We start from the raw sequence: 22,654 nt of genomic DNA on the forward strand, positions 1-22,654 counted from the left end.
GTGTTCTGTGCTGTGCTCTATCTAGATACCTTTTCAGATAAAAGACTCTTCAGTGCAGTGTGTGAGCACTGGCTTCACTCTAAGCTCTGTACTCTATACCCCCGAGCACCCAGGTGTCCTCTTGTGCACAGTGGCTGATCTTAAAAAGCCTGAATTTTTCAATGCCGGCTCCCCTAGTCACATATGCCTTTGAAGTCAGAGTATTCAAGGTTTGCACTAAACAATGTGATAGATAGCCGAAAAGGTTAGAATAAAGTCTGTGACATTGAAAGTCTGTTCAGGCTGCAGTTCACCATGGTCACTGCTAGATGGCGACCATGCAGCATATATGATGAGGGGTACATTCCAAGTCTTCTTTGAAAAACGTGACATCCTGAGGCATCTGTGTTTTTCCCACGCAGATGCAGTACAGCAATAATATATTAACAGAAATTGCTTGAGGTCCTCTGTAGACATGAACGTGTGTGTCTAGACTTAAGTTTTACCATATGAATACATGAGTATATGTATGAATTGGCTGACTGTGGCTCAGAGACTCCCCAGACACTGTATGTGTCTGTCCACTGCTCCTAATGCTTAGGATGCGTTAAATGCAGAAATTCAATTTCACTACATTGTACTGCATTATTGTATGCAACGAATTAAAAAAGAAATCTTCTTCTACTGTGGAATAGGCCTATGTGAAATATGTATCATCTAATGGCTTTTTGATTGTCTCAGCAGGAATGAATCAGTATCGCTCTGAAGTCCATTAGAAGTTTCTACAAAAAGTTTTGGAGTCTAATCTCATATGCTGCCCCACAGTGCAGGTTCATATCAATTTTGGCTTCATACTGTACACTAAAATGCATATGTCAGTGTTTTACAGGCGTAAGCAGATCCCATATCCAGATTTTAATTAGTCTGCAGCCATAGCTCCTCCATGAGGCTGTACGTAAAAACAGTGGTGCTTTGAGCTAAATGTTAACATCAGCGTGCTAAAATGCTCACAGTGAGGATGCTAACATGCTGATGTTTAGAGGGTATAATGCTTGAAATGTTAAGTGTGTAAGCATGATAATATATTTGCTAATTGGCATGAAGCACAAAGTACAGTTGAGACTGATAGGAATGCCATTAGTTTTGCAGATATTTGGTCATAAATCAAACTGAAATCTGCTGAATGGACAAACGGAAATTTTGACCTGATGGCGACGCCAGATGAAAATCCAGGGCATCACCAAAGTCATTGGGATTTATCGTCTGGGGACTATTTGTACAAAATGTAATTGCGATCCATTCAATAGTTGTTGACATATTTCAGTCTTTTATAGATGACCTTATCTGTCATATTGTGTTATATATCCTTGTTCATTTTAGTATGGCAATACTCTCCTCACTTTTATTTCCCTTCAGATTCTGTTCCTCTCTTCTTGTCTGCTCTCTGTTTCTCCCTTCCTGTCTTTTCATCGCTGCAGAGTTTCTCACCGCTTTCCCATCCTGTCCCACTCTTCATCCTCCCTTTCCCTTTGTGCCTTTTTTCTTAGACCACCTTGTTCTTGCCTCTTCTTCTCTCTCCCTTCCCTTGGCACTTCTTCCAATGGACGGAGAGAGCTCCATAAGAGAGGAGAATAATTGTATCTTTGCTCCGTTCGCCACAGGCACTCTTCAATATTTAATCAAGAGTGCATTTGTTTGAAGAGAGCTCTGAAAATGTGTGTGAGTGAGTGATAAAGAGAGATGTCTGACCATGTGTGTTGATACTGTATTTGCATGCAGGAGAGAGGCAGAAGAAAGTGTGTATATTTGTGTGTGCGGTGACAGTTTGGGGATGAAAGGCTTTCTCCAGTCCTATGGTAATTGGTTTACTATCTCCCTCTCTGCTTCGGCCCTCTTGTTTTTCTCGTGCCTTCTTTCCCCATCTTCTCCTTTACTCTACTTCCCCTCCCCCTATAATCCATTCTTCTTCCTGTGCATCATCATGTAACTCTGGTGTACTCTACAGTTTCAGCGCACTATTATGTATGGCTCATCCATTCAAATGCTGTACTATCAGGTTTATTTGATTTTGCTGTGTGTGCATATGTGACTGTGTGTGCATGTGTGTATCAGCGGCTGGTCTCAGTGGTCCCCAGGGACCGCAGAGCAGCATATTTCATCATCCTCCAGACTCGACACGAGAAAGCCCAAAGTCCCCTCCTCTTCTTTTGCTTCCTCAGCAATTCAGCAAACACTGAGTGTTTTCCTTATTTCCTTCTTTCATTTTCAGGAGTCTGCTGGTGCTATAAGTATAAATACAAACTCTGCTGCTTTCTTCAGATTTACTGGAGAGCTATTGAAGTTACTAGTCGTATGCTGTACTTTTAACTCCTAACTGAAATCCTTTAAAAATTTGCTTCTGGACTTCTTTGGAGAAAAGATGCTGAATATCACACTTCTCCTGAGTCTTGACCAATGTGAAATGTGAAACACTGTACGATGCCAATTCCAGGAATTATATTAAAAGGTCCAATGGCTTTGTTTGTTTTAGTGCATGCAAAAGTCCTCAGTGGCATCTTTGGCAGCATTTCTCCTCAAGACCGTAGTTACACAGCTTCTCCTTCAGCGCTGCCCACAAAATCTCAAAAGGCAGCTATCTGAACGATGATCTGAAAAAATAACTGATGGGCTTGGGTTCTCATTAATTGTGTTTAGCTTTCCTTTAGCATTTTGGCAAGTTATGTCATACAGGAAGCCTGACATGAGGCTTTTTTCTGCTGCTGAGTAGATCACAAACAGATGTGAAAACCATGTTTTCAGGAGCTTTAACCAATATCAATGCTATCTTCCTCTCTTTGTTCACTACACAGTTTCAACATGATGGATTTCATAACAAAGTAGACAAAAACTTGACATGCTTGTGTCTACATTGTTCCAGTAGGGTGCAGTTATGTTCTCACCTTTTTCATCAGTGTTAAAAAGCCAACTTTACTTTTGATCATTGTGTTCCAGACAGTAGCCTATCACAAAATTCAGCAGTTGCCGCTGAGGTCCCTTTCCATATGTATTGTGAAAGGAGTGCACATCTACAAAAACGTTGTTTAATCAAAGGTCTAAAGCCCAATAAACAACTGTTAGTCTTGGATGAATGGTAAGCATTTCGTCAGGCATGCAGCCATCTGAATCTGACCACACAGACAGAACTAAAAATATCAGTGACAACAGCTTTGTTGCACACTACACTAAAACAAAGTAATCATAGGCAGAGTTGAAAGGTCAGTGGAGAGTAAAATTGGTGCATCATTTATACTGTATGGGCTATCGGATTTTGTTAAGTGTTTTTACACTTGTGTGTTGTTTTTATTTATTACACACATCGCCCAATATACACACACATGGACACACAGGACCTACATACATGCATTAGTGGAGAGATGTCAGAGTGAAGGGGCTCCGAGCAATTTGAGGTTTGGTGCTTTGCTCAAGTGCACCTCAGCAGTGCCCAAGAGGTGAACTGGCACCTCTCCAGCTACAGTCCACACTAAGCTACTGCGGCCCACTTAACTAGTGGGTCTATGGTATTATCATTGGAAAGGTGACACTGACAACCAAAGTATAGAGAGCAATGGAGACGGTGGGAAAAAAATTATAATTGTGTGTGTGTGTGTGTGTGTGTGTGTGTGTGTGTGTGTGTGTGTGTGTGTGTGTGTGTGTGTGTGTGGGTTGAGTACATCACTGTTCCTTTTCCTCATTTGAGTCTGGATTCAGCACCAAACTTGCATTTTACAAGTTAATAGATGAAATGTTACAGCTACCTACACAAACATAAAGAGTGTGTGTGTGTGTGTTGTGTGTGTGTGTGTGTGTGTGTGTGTGTGTGTGTGTATGTTATTCAGCCACTAAACAATATGTATGGACGGTGGCCCATTACATCTGATAGCGATGGTGTTGGTATAATCTGAGTTCCTGAAAGGGGCCAATTATCCCAGATTACAAGTCCTATTAGGAAAGCAGACTCAACATCTGAACCCGCTGCACTCAAGCTGAACTCTGCATCTGAGTATCAGGCTCAGATCCTCTTGGATCCACTGAATTCAAATTACTTCTCCTTCAGATCATCTTCACTCGTAATCTTTAGTCAAATTGAATGCACTTTCCCCAATATCCCAAGAGAGCTGAGTTCTTTTTCAAGCCATACACTGAATTTCGTCTTGTCCCATGGCTCCTGTCTTCACACAAAGCCACAGATTGGTATAAAAACATGGTTTGATTTATGTGTTGCATGAAAAAGGGCTTCTTATTATAATGCAAAGTGAGTGCACCGATTTTACTGTTGGGTTCAAATTAAAAATAACGGTTTTGTTGTCCATCATAATGCACTATACACTTAAAAACATACTGGATACATTATACAACAACCCTCAGAAAAGCTGTAAGTGACCTGTTTTTTTTTTTTTTTTTTTAAGATTGCTCAGTATTTATTTTTCAGAAAAATGTATGCCTGGCTCTGGTACTCAAATGTAATGTTATATATATATATATAACATTACATTTGAGTACCAGAGCTATTATTATATATATATATATATATATATATATATATATATATATATATATATATATATATTTATTGCAAGGCAACTTTCTTCCCTCTAGTTAATACATACTGTAGGACTACACTGGGCTAGTTTAAACCTGGACTATAACCAGCATGTTCAAACCCTAACAAAGGAAAATAAAGAGTTTCAAAGTTGCCTACTGTCTGATGATGATGATTATTAGCTCAACACTCCCCAGCATTGGAGGGTTGAGACCAGTTAAGACCCTCTCATGTTTCAGCTCACATGTCTTCTACAAAAGCTCCAGGCTCCACAGAATTCTTGCTCAGGACAAAATAGCTCCAAACCTGGAACATAGGCTTTGCCATGTAGCACATACACCCGCCCACACGCAGACATACACTCTTTGTTTACTTTTGGAAATTTGAGCCAGGTAATGTGGTGACGTAGCCCTACCGAGTGCCTTCTGCTTCTTTTCTCCCTCCCCCCAGACTATTAGCCTATCTTTAGGCGTGTAATTACATTTACAACACACGACATAAATAAACATTACAATTAGGCTATACTAAAATGTCAACTGCACCAGTAGCCTACAACAGTTAACATTTGATGGTTTGAAACCTACCTTTTTTTCTTTATTCAAACTGGTCAGAGAATGAAAGGTGGAGGTGATGCAATCTTTTTATGCACCTGTGACTGTGACCCCCCTCCCACAAAACACACACACACCTACACCTAGGCTATTGGGGGAGTAGAGCAGCAACGTCGCGTGCTGCGCAATACATTCAGTAGCCTCGTTAACGCTGCGCGCGGTGTGGTTGCAGATGCAGGTCGCTGAGTATGCGCGCGATGCGGGGGGAAATGGCGAACGGGGGCGGACGGCGGTGCGCCTTGTGAGGATACAGTAGACGGCCGGAGCTGTGGCAGGCGGCAGCTCGAGGAAAGACAGGAGAAGGGAAGGAACCATGGAGGACTCGGAGCCCGTAGAGGACGGTTTGCTAGCGGGCTTGCGATGGAACCGGAGCGCACGAGACCAGGCTCAGCTCAAACACAAAATCCGGGATCTGCCAGGGCTACTCAAGCACGGGCTGCACCTGAGGAAGAAGAGCGTGAGTATTTCAAACCGACCGCTGAGTGACTGTCCGTGCTTCCGTGTTTTATATGTTTGATGAACGTTTGCAACGGCTCACGGTTTTATCTTTTCAACCGTGAGTTTTCCCGAGACCCTGTGCCGAGAGGCTGTTTCGTAACCCCGTCACGACTCAGGTGTTTTCATTTTGTTACAAGCATTACTGTCGCAGAGGCGGCGTGTGTGTGTGAGTGTGCGCGTGCTACATCCATAATAACTAGAATTGGTGTTGTACACCATACCTTTACACTCCGGTAGTCAAGGCAACACTACCCCCCCCCCCCCAACAGTTTCACCACACACATACCTACAGGCTACTACAAAAAAAATAGTCTACCTTCAAATATCTTTTTTCCCCAACCAACCATCAGTTTGAAATTGTACGAAATGGAGAGAAAGCAAATTCTCACATTTTGAATAAAAAAATGATTCATTTTCTATTGATCAACAAATTAATTGTTGCCTACTAATAGTTTCAGCTCTATTCTGTAGTTCTTCCAGTTCAAATTTGTAGCTCATCAACAATTCATCTCATGGGTTCTCTGGTTCTGTTTTGTGATGATTGGTCTGGTAAGCAGTAAATGTGTGTGTCACGGCGTGCCCCGATGTGGAACGAACACACCTGACAAGCCGAATATCTGCTCACAGTGTCAGCTCAGCTCATCTTCATCGCCAATGGTGGCGGCCGGGAGAAAATGTGTCCTTGATTGCCTCTGTGGGAATCAGGGACAGAGTACCAAATGTACTAAAATACCCAACATTCGTAGTGTAAAGCCACATTGGACCGAGGACATGCAGTTTACATCACGTTACATGTTGTCAAAATAAGAGTCCAAACGAAAACAGTATATTGAAACTATAAAGAATGGATAAATGATTGGTAACTTGAGTACAGATGTGTCAGAATTCTGAAGCTACAACAATCCTGTCAGGAGCTGGATCAGACTCAAAATAGCAGAATGTTTTTAAATTATGTTAACTGCAATATGTAGTGTATCGTCTTTTGTGTTTTTGTTCATTGCTTGAGATGAAGTGAAGGAATGTAGATAGATATATTCTCCTGTCTTCATTTAACTTGGTGTATGTGCAAGCGTGGGTGCCATATGAGTGTGTTGATGCGAGTAAGTAGTGTAAAGGTATGGCTGTTCTGTGCAGACTGGTTCTCTCCAGGCACTGGCAGTTGCGCACACACACACACACACACACACACACACACACACACCCTCTCTTGATTTTACATGCACATATAAAGTCTCCAAAAAGATGTGAGAGATGAACTCCCAAATGTGATTGTTTTTGCACTGCACAAAAATGGCACTCAGAATTGGAAACTCTAAAATTAAAATACATCACAGCATCTCTTCCTGGGGCAGACACCTGCACACCTTTTACCTGTTTTTGTTGATCCATGCAGAATCTTGAGCAAATTTTTGTTTTTGTTCAAATATTCAGGGCCCTTTTTAAAAGTGCAAAATATCTCACATGAGCAGGTTTTCACATCACCTAATGTGCTTCTTTGATGACTGCCGACAGCATATAAAGTGAATTGAAACTGTTGTGTTGCACGTAGCCATCCTTCGCCTTTGGTTCCAGCTGGCATCAGCCTCACCTTTTGAGAATCCTGTCTTACATTATTCTCTGTTGTGACTTGCTCTGGTATTCATCTTTTATTGGCTATGATGTGACATGAGCAGAGAAATTTGCTTAAAGGAACCGACTTTTAAACTTTCCGTACACTTCCCAGGGTGCTCTGCACAATAGCCACGCTGTAGACATTTACACCACAGAAAACAAGGCTAGTTTTTTTTCCCTCCTCCTCTAAAGAGTTAACCAAGGCTCAGTTAGGTGTCCGGTTGGAGAGAGCGACTTAATGGTTAACCCAGTCACTGGGCCACTTATAATGTTGTCAGAGTAAAACAAACTTGCAGTAACCTACTGGTGAGGAAGTGCATGGCATAGCAAGTCCTATGCCGCAAGTCAGTTTTCTGTAACCACTTACTGTGGATTGTAAGTCTTGGTTGGATTTTCTTGCTGACACCAAAACAGAGGAAGAACCAGTGTGTACGTCAGCGTGAGACCTGAAACTTTCTCCACAGATAATGCTGCCAACAGCAATCTGATAACAGCCGACTAGTATGAGTGTCTGGCCCATACCGTTGTATTTGTGTACAGTATGTATTGTAGTAGTTGCCATTATTATGGGTTTACATTCTTAAAGCAAGCAAATAAAATGATTAGTGCTGTCAAACGATTAAAATATTTAATCGCATTAATGTCATAGTTAACTCGCAATTGAACGCACATTTTTATCTATTCTAAATGTCCCTTGGTTTCATTTTGTCCCATTATTTTTATTTTTTTTTCTCATTTTACTGCTCTTATCAACATGGAAAAGTGGATCGGCTTGCTTTGTGCAAATGTTTTTTTTTATTGAAAACAACATTTCACTTGCAGTAGCCACCCATTAGGTATGGCTGCAGTAAGTTTGTTCTTAGTTATGGTATCCATGTGCTTCTGTCTGAAGTCATCCATTGTCGACTGGCTTTGACTAAGGGGCGGAGAATTTGCATTAGCTGTGTGCTTGGCCATCAAGTGGTATTTCCGACTGGTTGTGCTGCGATGATAGCTCAGTTTCACAACAACAAAACACACAGATCATTTTGGTCTTGTCAATGGAACCATTTGGCAACTTTTTAAAAGTAAACTTTTCCATTCAGAATCTTATTGGCATCCATTTAATTGTGCCATTTTGTTTGGCATTGCAGCGTCATTTTTTTTTTGTTGTTGCTTTCTTTAATGCATTTATGGCAGACTACACTCTGATAATGATATTGCTGTCCCCAGATGATACCAGATTTTTCATTTTTAAATGGGACAATTTAGATGTCTATTATGAAAAATACACTTGATGTGACCACTAGTTGTAAATTCAAAGCTTCTTGTGGATTAAAATGTCCATACACTAACACTTTGACACACAAACACTGTATGTACATTTATAGTATGCTGCTCAAAACATATAATTTAGGCTGTAAAATTAGATTTTTACAGTCGTCATAATGCAAGAGCAGATTTTAAGAACACTGTTTTAGAGGATAGTTGATGATATCCCCAGAGGTGTAGTGGTAAAAAAAGAGGTGGGTAAACTATAACTTCTGTGATCAGGTGGACCACGACGTGGTCACCCGGTAAGGTGGGCCACTGCCTACCGGTGTATGTGTATCCTGATGACATTGCTAGAGGCTATCATTTGACGGTACTACCAAGGGTATCACTGGTTGTTCCCTTATAGGTCACACAATCACTATTCAATTCATACATTAATCTAAGTTCTTGTTAAAGAGACTCAAGAAGGAATAATATGGTTGAAATCTATAAAGTTTACTAAATGACAAAACAGAGAGAACAAAAATATTTGAGAGAGATATAGAGGGAGGCTCATACAGTATCCAGGGCTTCCAATGCATAATACGTAATGATTATGGGTTTAGGGATTTGGGATTATTTTCATAGTTGATAAATCTGTTATTTTCTCAATTAATCGATTAGTTGTTTGGTCTATATGTCAGAAAAATGTGGGAAATATTGATCAATGTTTCCCAAAAGTCCAGGATGACGTCCCTAAAATGTCTTGTTTTGTCCACAACTCAAAGATATTCAGTCACAGAGAGAAGACACTAGAACATATTCACATTTAACAAGCTGACATCAGAGAATTTTTTACTTTTGTCTTAAAAATGACTCAAACAGACTAATTGATTATCAAAATAGTTGTTGATTACAGTTTTTAACAATTGCTAATGTAGCAGGTGCAGATTGACGACAGAAGGATGTTTCTGGTGCCACAAATTTTAATTTAAATATAACTCAGTTTCTGTAATTAACAGAAGAAAGACAATTTAAGTTGCACTGTACTTGTACATGTGTAACATGGGCTAATGGGAAAAGGTAGAGGTGACTTGTTGAGTCAGTGGCGTGAATCTACGTGAACCAAATGTACCTCAAAAACATGAAGTTTAGTACTGTTTTCCGAGCTCACCCACTTTGGGCTTGTAGCCGAGGCCGTTTGCTGGCATCAGGAGGAGGGCTGCTGTCTTGACGGTGCTTAAACAATTGCCGGATATCCATATTTACAATTCATTCATCATTACATGAGACATGTAGGCTAGTTTGGGCTAGTGACCATAGACTTAGCTAGTGACTGACAAATCTGGATGCAGTCTGCTGCTTCCTTCTGGATACGCTGGAGATGGTCAATGGTGGTATAAGCCCCCAACGTTGACTTGAAGGCAGTGCTGCGACCATTGACTTCATGACTTCAAGGCACCTAACATTGCCTAATCCTAGTGACTTCCAGGCAGCTATGCCTGGAAGTCGGAGTTGGGGGCTTAAATCACCAAACAACGCAAGAGATTTGTCAACACAGACAGTAATGCAGCGCAATATGAAAGACTTCGTCTTAAGTTTAACAACCTATGAAACTAATAATGAACAATATGAAACTAAAATGACATAATAATAATAATAATAATAATAATAATAATATTTAAGCTTAATTTAAAATGGCTTAGGAACTATAGGCAATTTAAAGGTGGATAAACTCAATTTAGAGGTGGATAAATGCTATTTCCGAATTTTGGGAGGTGCGTAAACGGCGTTTACGTGCATTTAGCCTCCACTACATCCCTGGATATCCCCCAGAAGATTATCTAATTTCTGCATTACGCATGCAGCAAAACAGGGGCTTGTGATGTGTTTTTATGTGTGACCACAATATTTCACATCCATAACTGCTTTATACATTGACATAAGAAAGGAATGACAAGAGGGGTAGAGAGAGGCTCAACACATTTACAGCCACTTACTGTATAAACTTAACCACTGTATTTGAAATAATAAGCATACTAAGAAGTATGCTACTTCCTAACTTTATTAACAACTTAAATAAAGTTACACTTTACCTAAATTAAAGAAAATGTGCACACTAATTCCAGTGTATATGTGCTGATAATACATGAAAGGCAACAGATAGAACAAAGAAAACATATTTTTGATTTAGCTGTTTTAACATTTTAGGGATTTAAATTGAGTTACAAATTCAAATCCCAAGTAAGACAAACGAGAGTTTGATTTCCACTTTGATTTTTTGATTGAATTGAATCAGACACATTTCATGGAAGGTTGTCTAAAAAGAACAAGTGTAAGCCTTCAAATATTGTCATACGTATATTTTCAAAGACGGTACAACCTTTTTAAAAATCAAAATCATAAGCGTCAACTTTCATGATGTACACAATATGCTTGTTCGTGGGATGGAAAGTGCTAACTATTAATCAGCAGATTACTTTCTCGATTTAATGAAATTATGGCTTTAGCTTAAAGCTGAATTTAACATTAAAATAGCTCGTCCAATAACAGTCCAAAGTCCAGGGTTCAGTTTCATAGCCGATTGAGTTTTCTAATCGGCAAATATTCACAGTTGAGAAGCTGAAACTATACTGATTTATTTTCTGTTGATTGATAAGTCCTGAAGTTAGTCTGTAATCAACAAGTATACTATAGATGAAAGATCATTGACGTGTTGGTAAGCCAAAGGGGAGGGGGTGTGTGTGTGTGTGTGTGTGTGTGTGTGTGTGTGTGTGTGTGTGTGTGTGTGTGTGTGTGTGTAGCTGCACTGTAGCTGCTTTTGATGTCTCTATTTTTACTTCCTTGTATGATGAATCTGTCGAGGCGTCGACAGGAGCTTTGTGTGTGTGTGAGTGGGGGGGGGGGGCTTGCAAGCATATCGTGCTACAGCTCTTCACTGTGCTCAGCAATCTAATCTGAGAGTAATCCATTTCTTGCAGATAATGAACTCGCTCTCTGCTGCTCTCTCTCTTTCTCTCTCTGTATACACTTTGAAGTCATCACACAGATAAGTGTGTCAGCATGTGCTCTCTCTTTATAGCTCTCATTCCTCCTCATTCATCTTCTCTTCTCTCCTGTCACTCTTTCGGCCTCTGGTCCTGACAGAAGTGTACCCTGTGATGGAGGACTGTATGTTTATGAGGAAACTAAGGCACAGACAAAGAGACTCACAGGATCATGGCCAGTAGACGTGTCTCTCGTCGTGTGACACAGTATGAATGGAACTCCTCTAGTGCTTGTGTGTCTTGAACTCGTTTGTGAGAAGAGATGATGGTGGAGAAACAAAGGCCTCTCGAGTTCTGTGTTCACCAGACCGAGAGGTGAAAAGATGGAGAGATAAGACATCTCAACCAAGACAAAAGAGAAAGAAGGAGCAAGACAGAGATAGCGAGAGTCAGAAACAATTTATTTAGTCTGTGTGCTTGGCTGGCTGGTGTGCTCTACTTAACCCTCAGTCCAAACACTGCATCTCGTCACACACACACAAACACCGACTTGTTAAACAAAGTTGTAATGTACTACATGTGGGTGCAAATAATCAATTAACACATTGTTAAAAAAAGAAGTCGATATTAGGGCTGCAATGGGTGATTATTTTATTTGTCAATTAATTTTAGGGGTGTAAGAAAAAATTGATACACTTGAGTATCACAATATTTTATTTTGCAATACTGTATAGATTTTCAAAAACGCAAAATCGATTTTTATTTTTTTAGGTTACGTTCAAAAATATTCATGTAAGACAGTGGTTCACGTTTATATTGTGTTTAAACCCCCTACCGCTAGATGGCTATGCTGAGACGCACCACTAGTGTCCTTGCCTAACAGTGCCTAGCAGTGCCTGACTTTTTGATAAAAGCTAACAATGTAGCTATGACTGAACTTTGGCCTACTTTAGCTCACTAAGAACCTGTGAATCACAATCCCAAACTGGCAGTTTGCACATCATGTCTTTTTTTTTTTAATATTAGTTTTTCTAAAATTATACTATAAAAAAATCCCATGTGACCCATGTATATGTATTGTATTGCCAGATTCTTGCAAATGCACAGCCCTAGTTAATTTACAGATTGTTTTCTAGATTAAACGGATTGTTTGGTCTATGTAAACTAGTAAAAACTGCCCAATACAATTTCCTGAGCCCCAAGATGACGTTTTCACATTGCTTGTTTTGTCCGACTGAATGGCTGCTTGCTGTAGCGTTATATTTAATGTACACATATGAGAATGATTTTGATCCTCTTTCCTCTAACTCGCTACCAGAAAGCAACATTTTGTATTCCTTTTAAGAGGACTTTAGCGGTAATACAGTCACTTGCTTGTGTGTGTCTGTGTGTGTCTGTGTGTGTCTGTGTGTGTCTGTGTGTGTCTGTGTGTGTCTGTGTGTCATCCCAGACAGTATCATCGCTCTCATGAGGATCACACACCCTGCGCCACATCTCTCTAATTATCTATTTCATTTTCTTACAACTCAGAGCCATGGACGTGCATTCTTTCCCTCTCTATCTTTGTCCCAATCACTTTTTCTCTCTTTCACGATTACAATTAAAATGATCTCTCCGTCTCTCACCGCCTCATCTCTCTCCCGCTCCATCTGTCATGCTCATATCCCCTGTCATATATTCATAGACTGTTGTGATTTGTTCAGCCTCCCTCTCTTCTTGCGCACTAACTCATTTATATTTCCTGATCTACATCCATCTTCCACAGTTGCTTAGGTGCTTTTCATTTGTTCCATCATTTGAGCTCTCGGTATCTCCCTATTCATTAGGCAGGGGCAGCAGCGATTTCTAGCAGAGGGTAAGTTTCCTGTGGAGGTTTCCAGTAGGGCTCGACCGATGCTGGTTTTTCAAGGCCGTTGATGTAACTGATAACTGCCAAAAAACGGCCCGATAAACGGTCTATCCCTAGTTTCCAGAGGGAATCAAACCCACAACTCTATCAGTGATCCCCCCCTTCACTGACTGAGAACAGTTGCACTCCTATTGTAGGAGGTTCTCATCTGTCTTTTAAAACGCTGGCAACTTGATTGTCATCCTAATAGTTTGTATTTTTTATCAGTGATGCACTACCAAGCAGATCCCCGTATCTGATATTTTCTCACACCATATCCACTAATAATGATGCTGTATTGTTCTAAGACAATTCAAATGCAAAATGAATTCAAATCTACAAAATATTGTCACTTTATTTGAATTTTGAAACCCTTGCCTTGGCTTTGTTATCTTTGCTGAAAAATGAAGCATTCTCCCAATTTAGCATTCTCTTGCAAACAGCAGAAAGTTCTTCTGCAGGATTATTCTGTATTTTGCTGCATTCATTTTACCCACTATCTTCAAAGCATTCCAAGGCCTGCTGCAGAAAAGCATGCCGTATGCATGACACTAAAATGCTTGGTCATGGGACCAAGCATTTTAGTAACATGGTCTAAAAGATTGATTTTGGTCTCATCAGACCATTCTCTCTTGCTGCCGGTTTTTCATGGACACTCAGTTATTGAGGATGGCTGTACCACATCTTTTTCCATTCCTTCTGCTTTGAAAATTCTCTGTTATCCTTCCACTGATTGGTACTTTTCAACAACTCTTTCACAGATTTGTTTGAAATGGGCAAAGACACTATGAATAGACATGTCACAGTAGGAAGAACACAGATGTGTATAATAAAATTAATGATGGCTGAATTCCATTTAGCTGCTTCGGTTTCAGGGTCCAGCTATTTTTCATGCTGACTCACTGTCTCATTGTAATGGCTCATTGTCTGGTACACTTAAATATAACAGAGCCATCGTTAATGGTATTGGTTACACCAAAAAAAGGCTGAATTTCCTCTGTCTTAAGTACTGTTAGCCAAGAAATTGACTTGCCAGCTGTTGAAAACTGCAGTTACAGGTTTATTTAACCTAAATTCACACCTTGATTACACAAAGGTGATCTCCATTCAACCTGTGTCTCTTTAAAGTGGCAATCCGTAAGGTTTCACTTTACAGCCCCACTGACATGCGTTGTCACCATGACTACTAACTACAATCGCCATTTTGTTGATTACTAGTCAAATCCAATACCGAAACCACGGCTCAATGGCCTTTCTATTCATTTTTATTTCTATGGTCTGGTCTTGTTGTTAACACCAGATGTTGTTACCCCAGTCCTTCAGGTTTTCAGAATCCTGTGGATACTGAGGTTCAATTTTTTTGTGTGTACAATGGATTATGATTGATCCTATGGCCCACTGATTATCTCCCGGAAAAAATGCTGTATTACAGTTTTTCCGGGAGATACTTAAATCAGTGGGCTATGGCCACTCAATCATAATTGTGTTACCCCCCTTAGTGATTGATAGTGATTTAACAGACATTTATTTAAATGAAAATCTTCGAGATTACAGCTTTAAGTATTGTGATTAAATGTTTTTAAAAAAATGGATAATAAATATTGGCCCTATATTGGCAGTAAAAAACACATTTTTTTTAAGATCCATCCATCCATCCATCTTCGTCCGCTTATCCGGTGTCGGGTCGCGGGGGGAGCAGCTCCAGCAGGGGACCCCAAACTTCCCTTTCCCGAGCAACATTAACCAGCTCCGACTGGGGGATCCCGAGGCGTTCCCAGGCCAGGTTGGAGATATAATCCCTCCACCTAGTCCTGGGTCTTCCCCGAGGCCTCCTCCCAGCTGGACGTGCCTGGAACACCTCCCTAGGGAGGCGCCCAGGGGGCATCCTTACCAGATGCCCGAACCACCTCAACTGGCTCCTTTCGATGCAAAGGAGCAGCGGCTCTACTCCGAGCTCCTCACGGATGACTGAGCTTCTCACCCTATCTCTAAGGGAGACGCCAGCCACCCTCCTGAGGAAACCCATTTCAGCCGCTTGTACCCTGGATCTCGTTCTTTCGGTCATGACCCAGCCTTCATGACCATAGGTGAGGGTAGGAACGAAAACTGACCGGTAGATCGAGAGCTTTGCCTTCTGGCTAAGCTCTCTTTTTCGTCCTGGCGGTGCGATAGATTGAATGCAATACCGCACCCGCTGCGCCCGATTCTCCGACCAATCTCCCGCTCCATTGTCCCTCACTCGCGAACACAACCCCAAGGTACTTGAACTCCTTCACTTGGGGTAAGGACTCATTCCTTACCTGGAGAAGGCATTCCATCGGTTTCCTGCTGAGAACCATGGCCTCAGATTTAGAGGTGCTGATCCTCATCCCAACCGCTTCACACTCGGTTGCGAACCGATCCAGTGAGTGCTGAAGGTCGCAGGCCGATGATGCCATCAGGACCACATCATCTGCAAAGAGCAGCGATGAGATCCCCAGCCCACCAAACTGCAACCCCTCCCCACCCCGACTACGCCTCGATATCCTGTCCATAAATACTACAAACAAGATTGGTGACAAAGCGCAGCCCTGGCGGAGGCCAACCCTCACCTGAAACGAGTCCGACTTACTACCGAGAACCCGGACACAGCTCTCGCTTTGGTTGTACAGAGATTGGATGGCCCTGAGAAGAGACCCCCTCACCCCATACTCCCGCAGCACCTCCCACAGTATCTCCCGAGGGACCCGGTCATACGCCTTCTCCAAATCCACAAAACACATGTAGACCGGTTGGGCATACTCCCAGGCTCCCTCCAGGATCCTTGCAAGAGTGAAGAGCTGGTCCGTTGTTCCACGACCAGGACGGAATCCGCATTGTTCCTCCTCAACCCGAGGTTCGACTATCGGCCGAACCCTCCTTTCCAGCACCTTGGAGTAGACTTTACCAGGGAGGCTGAGAAGTGTGATACCCCTATAATTGGCACACACCCTCTGGTCCCCCTTTTTAAAAAGGGGAACCACCACCCCAGTCTGCCACTCCTTTGGCACCGTCCCAGACTTCCACGCAATGTTGAAAAGGCGTGTCAACCAGGACAGCCCCTCCACACCCAGAGCCTTGAGCATTTCTGGACGGATCTCATCAATCCCGGGGCTTTGCCACTGTGTAGTTGTTTGACTACATCAGTGACTTCCGCCTGGGAAATCGACGACAATCCCCCATTATCCTCCAGCTCTGCCTCTAACATAGAGGGCGATTAGTCGGATTCAGGAGTTCCTCAAAGTGCTCCTTCCACCGCCCTATTACCTCCTCAGTTGAGGTCAACAGTGTCCCATCCTTACTGTACACAGCTTGGATGGTTCCCCGCTTCCCCTCCTGAGGTGGCGAACAGTTTTCCAGAAGCACTTTGGTGCCGACCGAAAGTCCTTCTCCATGTCTTCTCCAAACTTCTCCCACACCCGCTGCTTTGCCTCTTTCACGGCAGAGGCTGCAGCCCTTCGGGCACTTCGGTACCCTGCAACTGCCTCCGGAGTCCTCCGGGATAACATATCCCGGAAAGACTCCTCCTTCAGTCGGACGGCTTCCCTGACCACCGTTGTCCACCACGGTGTTCGTGGGTTACCGCCCCTTGAGGCACCTAAGACCCTAAGACCACAGCTCCTCGCCGCAGCTTCAGCAATGGAAACTTTGAACATTGTCCACTCGGGTTCAATGCCCCCAGCCTCCACAGGGATGCACGAAAAGCTCTGCCGGAGGTGTGAGTTGAAAGTCTGTTGGACAGGGGCCTCCTCCAGATGTTCCCAATTTACCCGCACTACACGTTTGGGCTTACCAGGTCTGTCCAGAGGCTTCCCCCACCCCCTGACCCAACTCACCACCAGATGGTGATCGGTTGACAGCTCTGCCCCTCTCTTCACCCGAGTGTCCAAAACATACGGCCTCAGATCAGATGAAACGATTATGAAATCGATTATTGACCTTCGGCCTAGGGTGCTCTGGTACCAGGTACACTTATGAGCATCCCTATGTTCAAACATGGTGTTCGTTATAGACAATCCATGACTAGCACAGAAGTCCAACAACAAACAACCACTCTGGTTTAGATCAGGGAGGCCGTTCCTCCCAATCACGCCTCCAGGTGTCTCCATCATTGCCCACGTGTGCGTTGAAGTCCCCCAGCAGAACAATGGAGTCCCCCACTGGAGCCCCATGCAGGACTCCAGTCAAGGTCTCCAAGAAGGCCGAATACTCCGAACTCCTGTTTGGTGCATATGCACAAACAACAGTCAGAGTTTTCCCCACAACCCGCAGGCGTGGGAGGCGACCCTCTCGCCCCACCGGGTAAACCCAACACAGCGGCGCCAGCCGGGGCTTGTGAGTATCCCCACACCCGCCCGGCGCCTCACACCCTGGGCAACTCCGAAAAGAAAAGAGTCCAACCCCTATCCAGGAGTATGGTTCCAGAACCAAGACTGTGCGTAGAGGTAAGCCCCACCAGATCTAACCGTAGCGCCCCACCTCCCGCACCAGTTCCGGCTCCTTCCCCACAGAGAGGTGACGCCCACGTCCCCAGAGCCAGCGCCTGCCGCCCGGGTCTGGTCCGCCGAGGCCCCTGACCTTCACTGCCACCCATGTGGCATCGCACCCGACCCCAACGGTTCCTCCCACAGGTGGTGGGCCCATGGGATGGAGAGGAGTTGCCACGTAGCTTGTTCGGGCTGTGCCCGGCGGGCTCCGTGGCAAACCCGCCACCAGGCGCTGGGCCGACGAGCCCACCGCCTGGGCCTGGCTCCAGACGGGGCCCCGGGCTTCCTCCGGGCAGGGTCACTCCATCTCTGCTTAGCTTTTTCATTGGGGTTTTTGAACCATTCTTTGTCTGGCCCCTCACCTGAGACCACTTTGCCTTGGGAGACCCTACCAGGAGCACAAAGCTCCAGACAACACAGCCCTCAGGTTCACAGAGACACACAAACCTCTCCACCACGATAAGGTGATGGTTCACGGAGAAGATGGTACAACTAATTACTTTATTTTAAATCGGGGACTGTGAAACATTTAAAGCAAGCTTTTAATCCAGCAGCAGAGCAACCAAGACGAGCTGTTTCATCATAATGTATTAACCTGCAGTGAAATCCAAATGTCTACATGTAGTGCTGTTTCCGCTCTATTTGATCTAACACTTGCTATCATTTTTAATCTGTTTTATGATAGTGTGTCACCACGGTGCTAACACCGCCATCTAGCTCCTCTGGCACCATAATAATCTATAAAGATTAAACGTTTATTTCCTGACAGGGGACATAGAAGTGGAGTGGATATGCCCAAAGCACAGTCTACAACATGATGGCATGATGATAGAAGAGTTTTATTATCCTGTCACTTTTATATTGTGACAGTTGGACTGACAATTCTATTTTATTGTCAAGGAATTGAACTCATAAATGTGTTGTTGTTGTTGTTGTTGTTATTATTATTATTATTATTATTATTATTTTTATTATTACGGTTTACTTGTATACTGTACTTATACTTTATACTTGAGTGTGTGTCACTGTTGAGCCGTTCAGGTCAGATAATCAACTTTATAAGTAAAAATGAATGGCCATGTTCTTTCAGTTTGGCAAAGTATATAGCAGTAATGTATGAATGAATGAATGAATGAATGAATGAAGAATGGTAGTTACTGCTGTTGGTTTAAACAAAACCTAATGTTTTTGGAATAGTAAAACTAGTCTTTCTCATCTCAGAGTCTTGTTTAGTCAGTGTATTTACGCTGTTTAATGCTTGTGTCTATTGTGTTTCAACAGCAATCACCTGACACTATCCCCGGACCGAGCGCTGGACCTACAGTACACAGGGTAAGGACACACACACACACACACACACACACACACACACACACAGAGGTGATGATGTCATCACCTTTAGTTTTAGCAAAAGTGTTTGTTTGTTTAGACCAAATACAGGTGACATCCATGGTGATATTACCTTGGGCTTTTTCCAAGCTAATTTTTCACCAACTACACAATATCACACATGAGTATTTTTTTTTCTTTGAAAATTGAAATCATTAGCTAAAGAAATAGGTTTTTTCTTTTTCTTTAAAAGAAAAAAAGAAATCAACATCTGAAGCTTTGATGCTGCTTATTTATGCGTCCTGCTGTTACCCCTGTGCTTAGTTGTTTGTCCCTCAGCACTGTTGTATTTTTTATTGGTTGTATTTCAGTAGATTCTCTTTTATATCTTGCCTCAATGGAAAAGGCTATATCCAAACATTGATTTACTACTTAAAGCAGTATGACGCTGGTAAAAACTCCTTACCCATGAGCACCTAAGGGACTGTTCGTTATTTATTTCATGGGCCACCGGAGGAGTTTTGGGACCTTTAGTCAAAATAGACATGACCCTCCCCTCGCCAGTAATAATTTTTCTATGACCCCCCCCGCCCCCCAAACAATTTCGAAAAAAGGCATGACACTCCCCCAACAATTTATCAATCCCTTCTGCACTGATGCCCTTCTGCAAAAATATACAGATTCCCATTGCTTTTGTACATGGCAACCTCGACACACACACCAGTGCACAAGTATAAACATCAGGCCACTTGTATGCTACGGAGAAAGCTCTGCGTGGAGCCTCCGGCAGCAAAAAAACACTGCTGGCTAAACTATTTAAAAATGCCGTCTGTCACTAACAATGCAGTGATCAGTGACTATTCTTTCCGACCAATCTGTAGCCTGCAGGTTTTCACGTCACCTTCTCGGCTCGCCTCGGCTCGCTTGGAACCTCGACTGAGGAGGTATTAAAAAAAGTACCTGTTAGTAGGTACCAGGTACTTTTTTTTCGAAAAAGTAGAGTAGAGTAGAAGCGAGGCGAGTAGGTACCATGTAATGGAAAAGAGCCCTAAACCTCTGCATTCTCATCTAACGCATCACACGCCTCTGTTATGGTGTGGTGGCCATTTCACTAACGTTGTTGTGGAAACACAATAAGCATGGAAACTAAATGCACACTTCCTGCATTACTGCATTACTTCAAACACTAAGTTACTCCTCTAGTAAACTAGTATTCACATGAAATAAAACAATAAAACATTGAGACCATTCAGCAAGGCACTCTGGGTAACAAATTCAACAGACATACTGGTTGCTGTGGTCTCGTCACTAGGCTTCCTCCACTTCGCCGTTTAAACCATAGACTGTATGTTTAAACAAAGTGGAATAAACGTAAGTCCAAATCTACACAAAACCCGCAATTAATTAGTAAGCTGACATCAAATGTGGCATTTAGGAAACCTTTATTGCAACCTTGGCACGGTAAGATGTCCAGACTAGCAACATTCATTTTCGTTTTTTGCATCCTGCTGCTCGCATCATCAGCCAGGAAATATTTTTTTTTACTAAAGCAGCATATTAAATCAGATGTATTACCTACCACCATTTAGTTGTTTTGTGTTATTTAGCTAGATATTTATAAAATATTTGGTCATGCCAGACGTAATTATTCCACTCATTTATTATCCATCCATCCATCCATCTTCGTCCGCTTATCCGGTGTCGGGTCGCGGGGGGAGCAGCTCCAGCAGGGGACCCCAAACTTCCCTTTCCCGAGCAACATTAACCAGCTCCGACTGGGGGATCCCGAGGCGTTCCCAGGCCAGGTTGGAGATATAATCCCTCCACCTAGTCCTGGGTCTTCCCCGAGGCCTCCTCCCAGCTGGACGTGCCTGGAACACCTCCCTAGGGAGGCGCCCAGGGGGCATCCTTACCAGATGCCCGAACCACCTCAACTGGCTCCTTTCGACGCAAAGGAGCAGCGGCTCTACTCCGAGCTCCTCACGGATGACTGAGCTTCTCACCCTATCTCTAAGGGAGACGCCAGCCACCCTCCTGAGGAAACCCATTTCGGCCGCTTGTACCCTGGATCTCGTTCTTTTGGTCATGACCCAGCCTTCATGACCATAGGTGAGGGTAGGAACGAAAACTGACCGGTAGATCGAGAGCTTTGCCTTCTGGCTAAGCTCTCTTTTCGTCACAACGGTGCGATAGATTGAATGCAATACCGCACCCGCTGCGCCAATTCTCCGACCAATCTCCCGCTCCATTGTCCCCTCACTCGCAAACAAAACTCCAAGGTACTTGAACTCCTTCACTTGGGGTAAGGACTCATTCCCTACCTGGAGAAGGCATTCTATCGGTTTCCTGCTGAGAACCATGGCCTCAGATTTAGAGGTGCTGATCCTCATCCCAACCGCTTCACACTCGGTTGCGAACCGATCCAGTGAGTGCTGAAGGTCGCAGGCCGATGATGCCATCAGGACCACATCATCTGCAAAGAGCAGCGATGAGATCCCCAGCCCACCAAACTGCAACCCCTCCCCACCCCGACTACGCCTCGATATCCTGTCCATAAATATTACAAACAGGATTGGTGACAAAGCGCAGCCCTGGCGGAGGCCAACCCTCACCTGAAACGAGTCCGACTTACTACCGAGAACCCGGACACAGCTCTCACTTTGGTCATACAGAGATTGGATGGCCCTGAGTAGAGACCCCCTCACCCCATACTCCCGCAGCACCTCCCACAGTATCTCCCGGGGGACCCGGTCATACAGCTTCTCCAAATCCACAAAACGCATGTAAACCGGTTGGGCATACTCCCAGGCTCCCTCCAGGATCCTTGCAAGAGTGAAGAGCTGGTCCGTTGTTCCACGACCAGGACGGAATCCGCATTGTTCCTCCTCAACCCGAGGTTCGACTATCGGCCGAACCCTCCTTTCCAGCACCTTGGAGTAGACTTTACCAGGGAGGCTGAGAAGTGTGATACCCCTGTAATTGGCGCACACCCTCTGGTCCCCCTTTTTAAAAAGGGGAACCACCACCCCAGTCTGCCACTCCTTTGGCACCGTCCCAGACTTCCACGCAATGTTGAAGAGGCGTGTCAACCAGGACAGCCCCTCCACACCCAGAGCCTTGAGCATTTCTGGACGGATCTCATCAATCCCCGGGACTTTGCCACTGTGGAGTTGTTTGACTACATCAGTGACTTCCGCCTGGGAAATCGACGACAATCCCCCGTTATCCTCCAGCTCTGCCTCTAACATAGAGGGCGACTCATTTTTTAAACAATGCAATTATCCGTTTCAGCCACCAGGGGCCCCCCAGCCAAATTATGGGTCCGACCCATCTGGTAGCGAAGGAGGGCAGAGACTAAGACCTACATGGAAAAATATGCACCAAACAAGCCACTTTGAAATTTAGCTGTTTCTATGAATACAAAACTTGGGTAA

General features: G+C 43.5%; 1 protein-coding gene across 2 annotated transcripts in view; it reads left to right on the top strand.

Annotated features, from left to right (window-relative positions):
* The window catches only part of rapgef5a (Rap guanine nucleotide exchange factor (GEF) 5a), a 70,035-nt gene that overhangs the window by 3,608 nt on the left and 43,773 nt on the right, over positions 1-22,654 (top strand). The window contains exons 1-2 of one of the 2 annotated variants that reach the window (XM_028597919.1): positions 5,236-5,626; positions 19,173-19,223. In XM_028597919.1, the coding sequence (XP_028453720.1) occupies positions 5,483-5,626; positions 19,173-19,223 (195 nt within the window). In that variant the 5' untranslated portion in view covers positions 5,236-5,482. Of the gene's footprint in view, positions 1-5,235; positions 5,627-19,172; positions 19,224-22,654 lie in introns of those variants that run through there. The other variant, XM_028597920.1, reaches the window with a different exon arrangement.

The sequence above is a fragment of the Perca flavescens genome, chromosome 14 (assembly GCF_004354835.1).
Source record: "Perca flavescens isolate YP-PL-M2 chromosome 14, PFLA_1.0, whole genome shotgun sequence".
Taxonomy (NCBI): domain Eukaryota; kingdom Metazoa; phylum Chordata; class Actinopteri; order Perciformes; family Percidae; genus Perca; species Perca flavescens.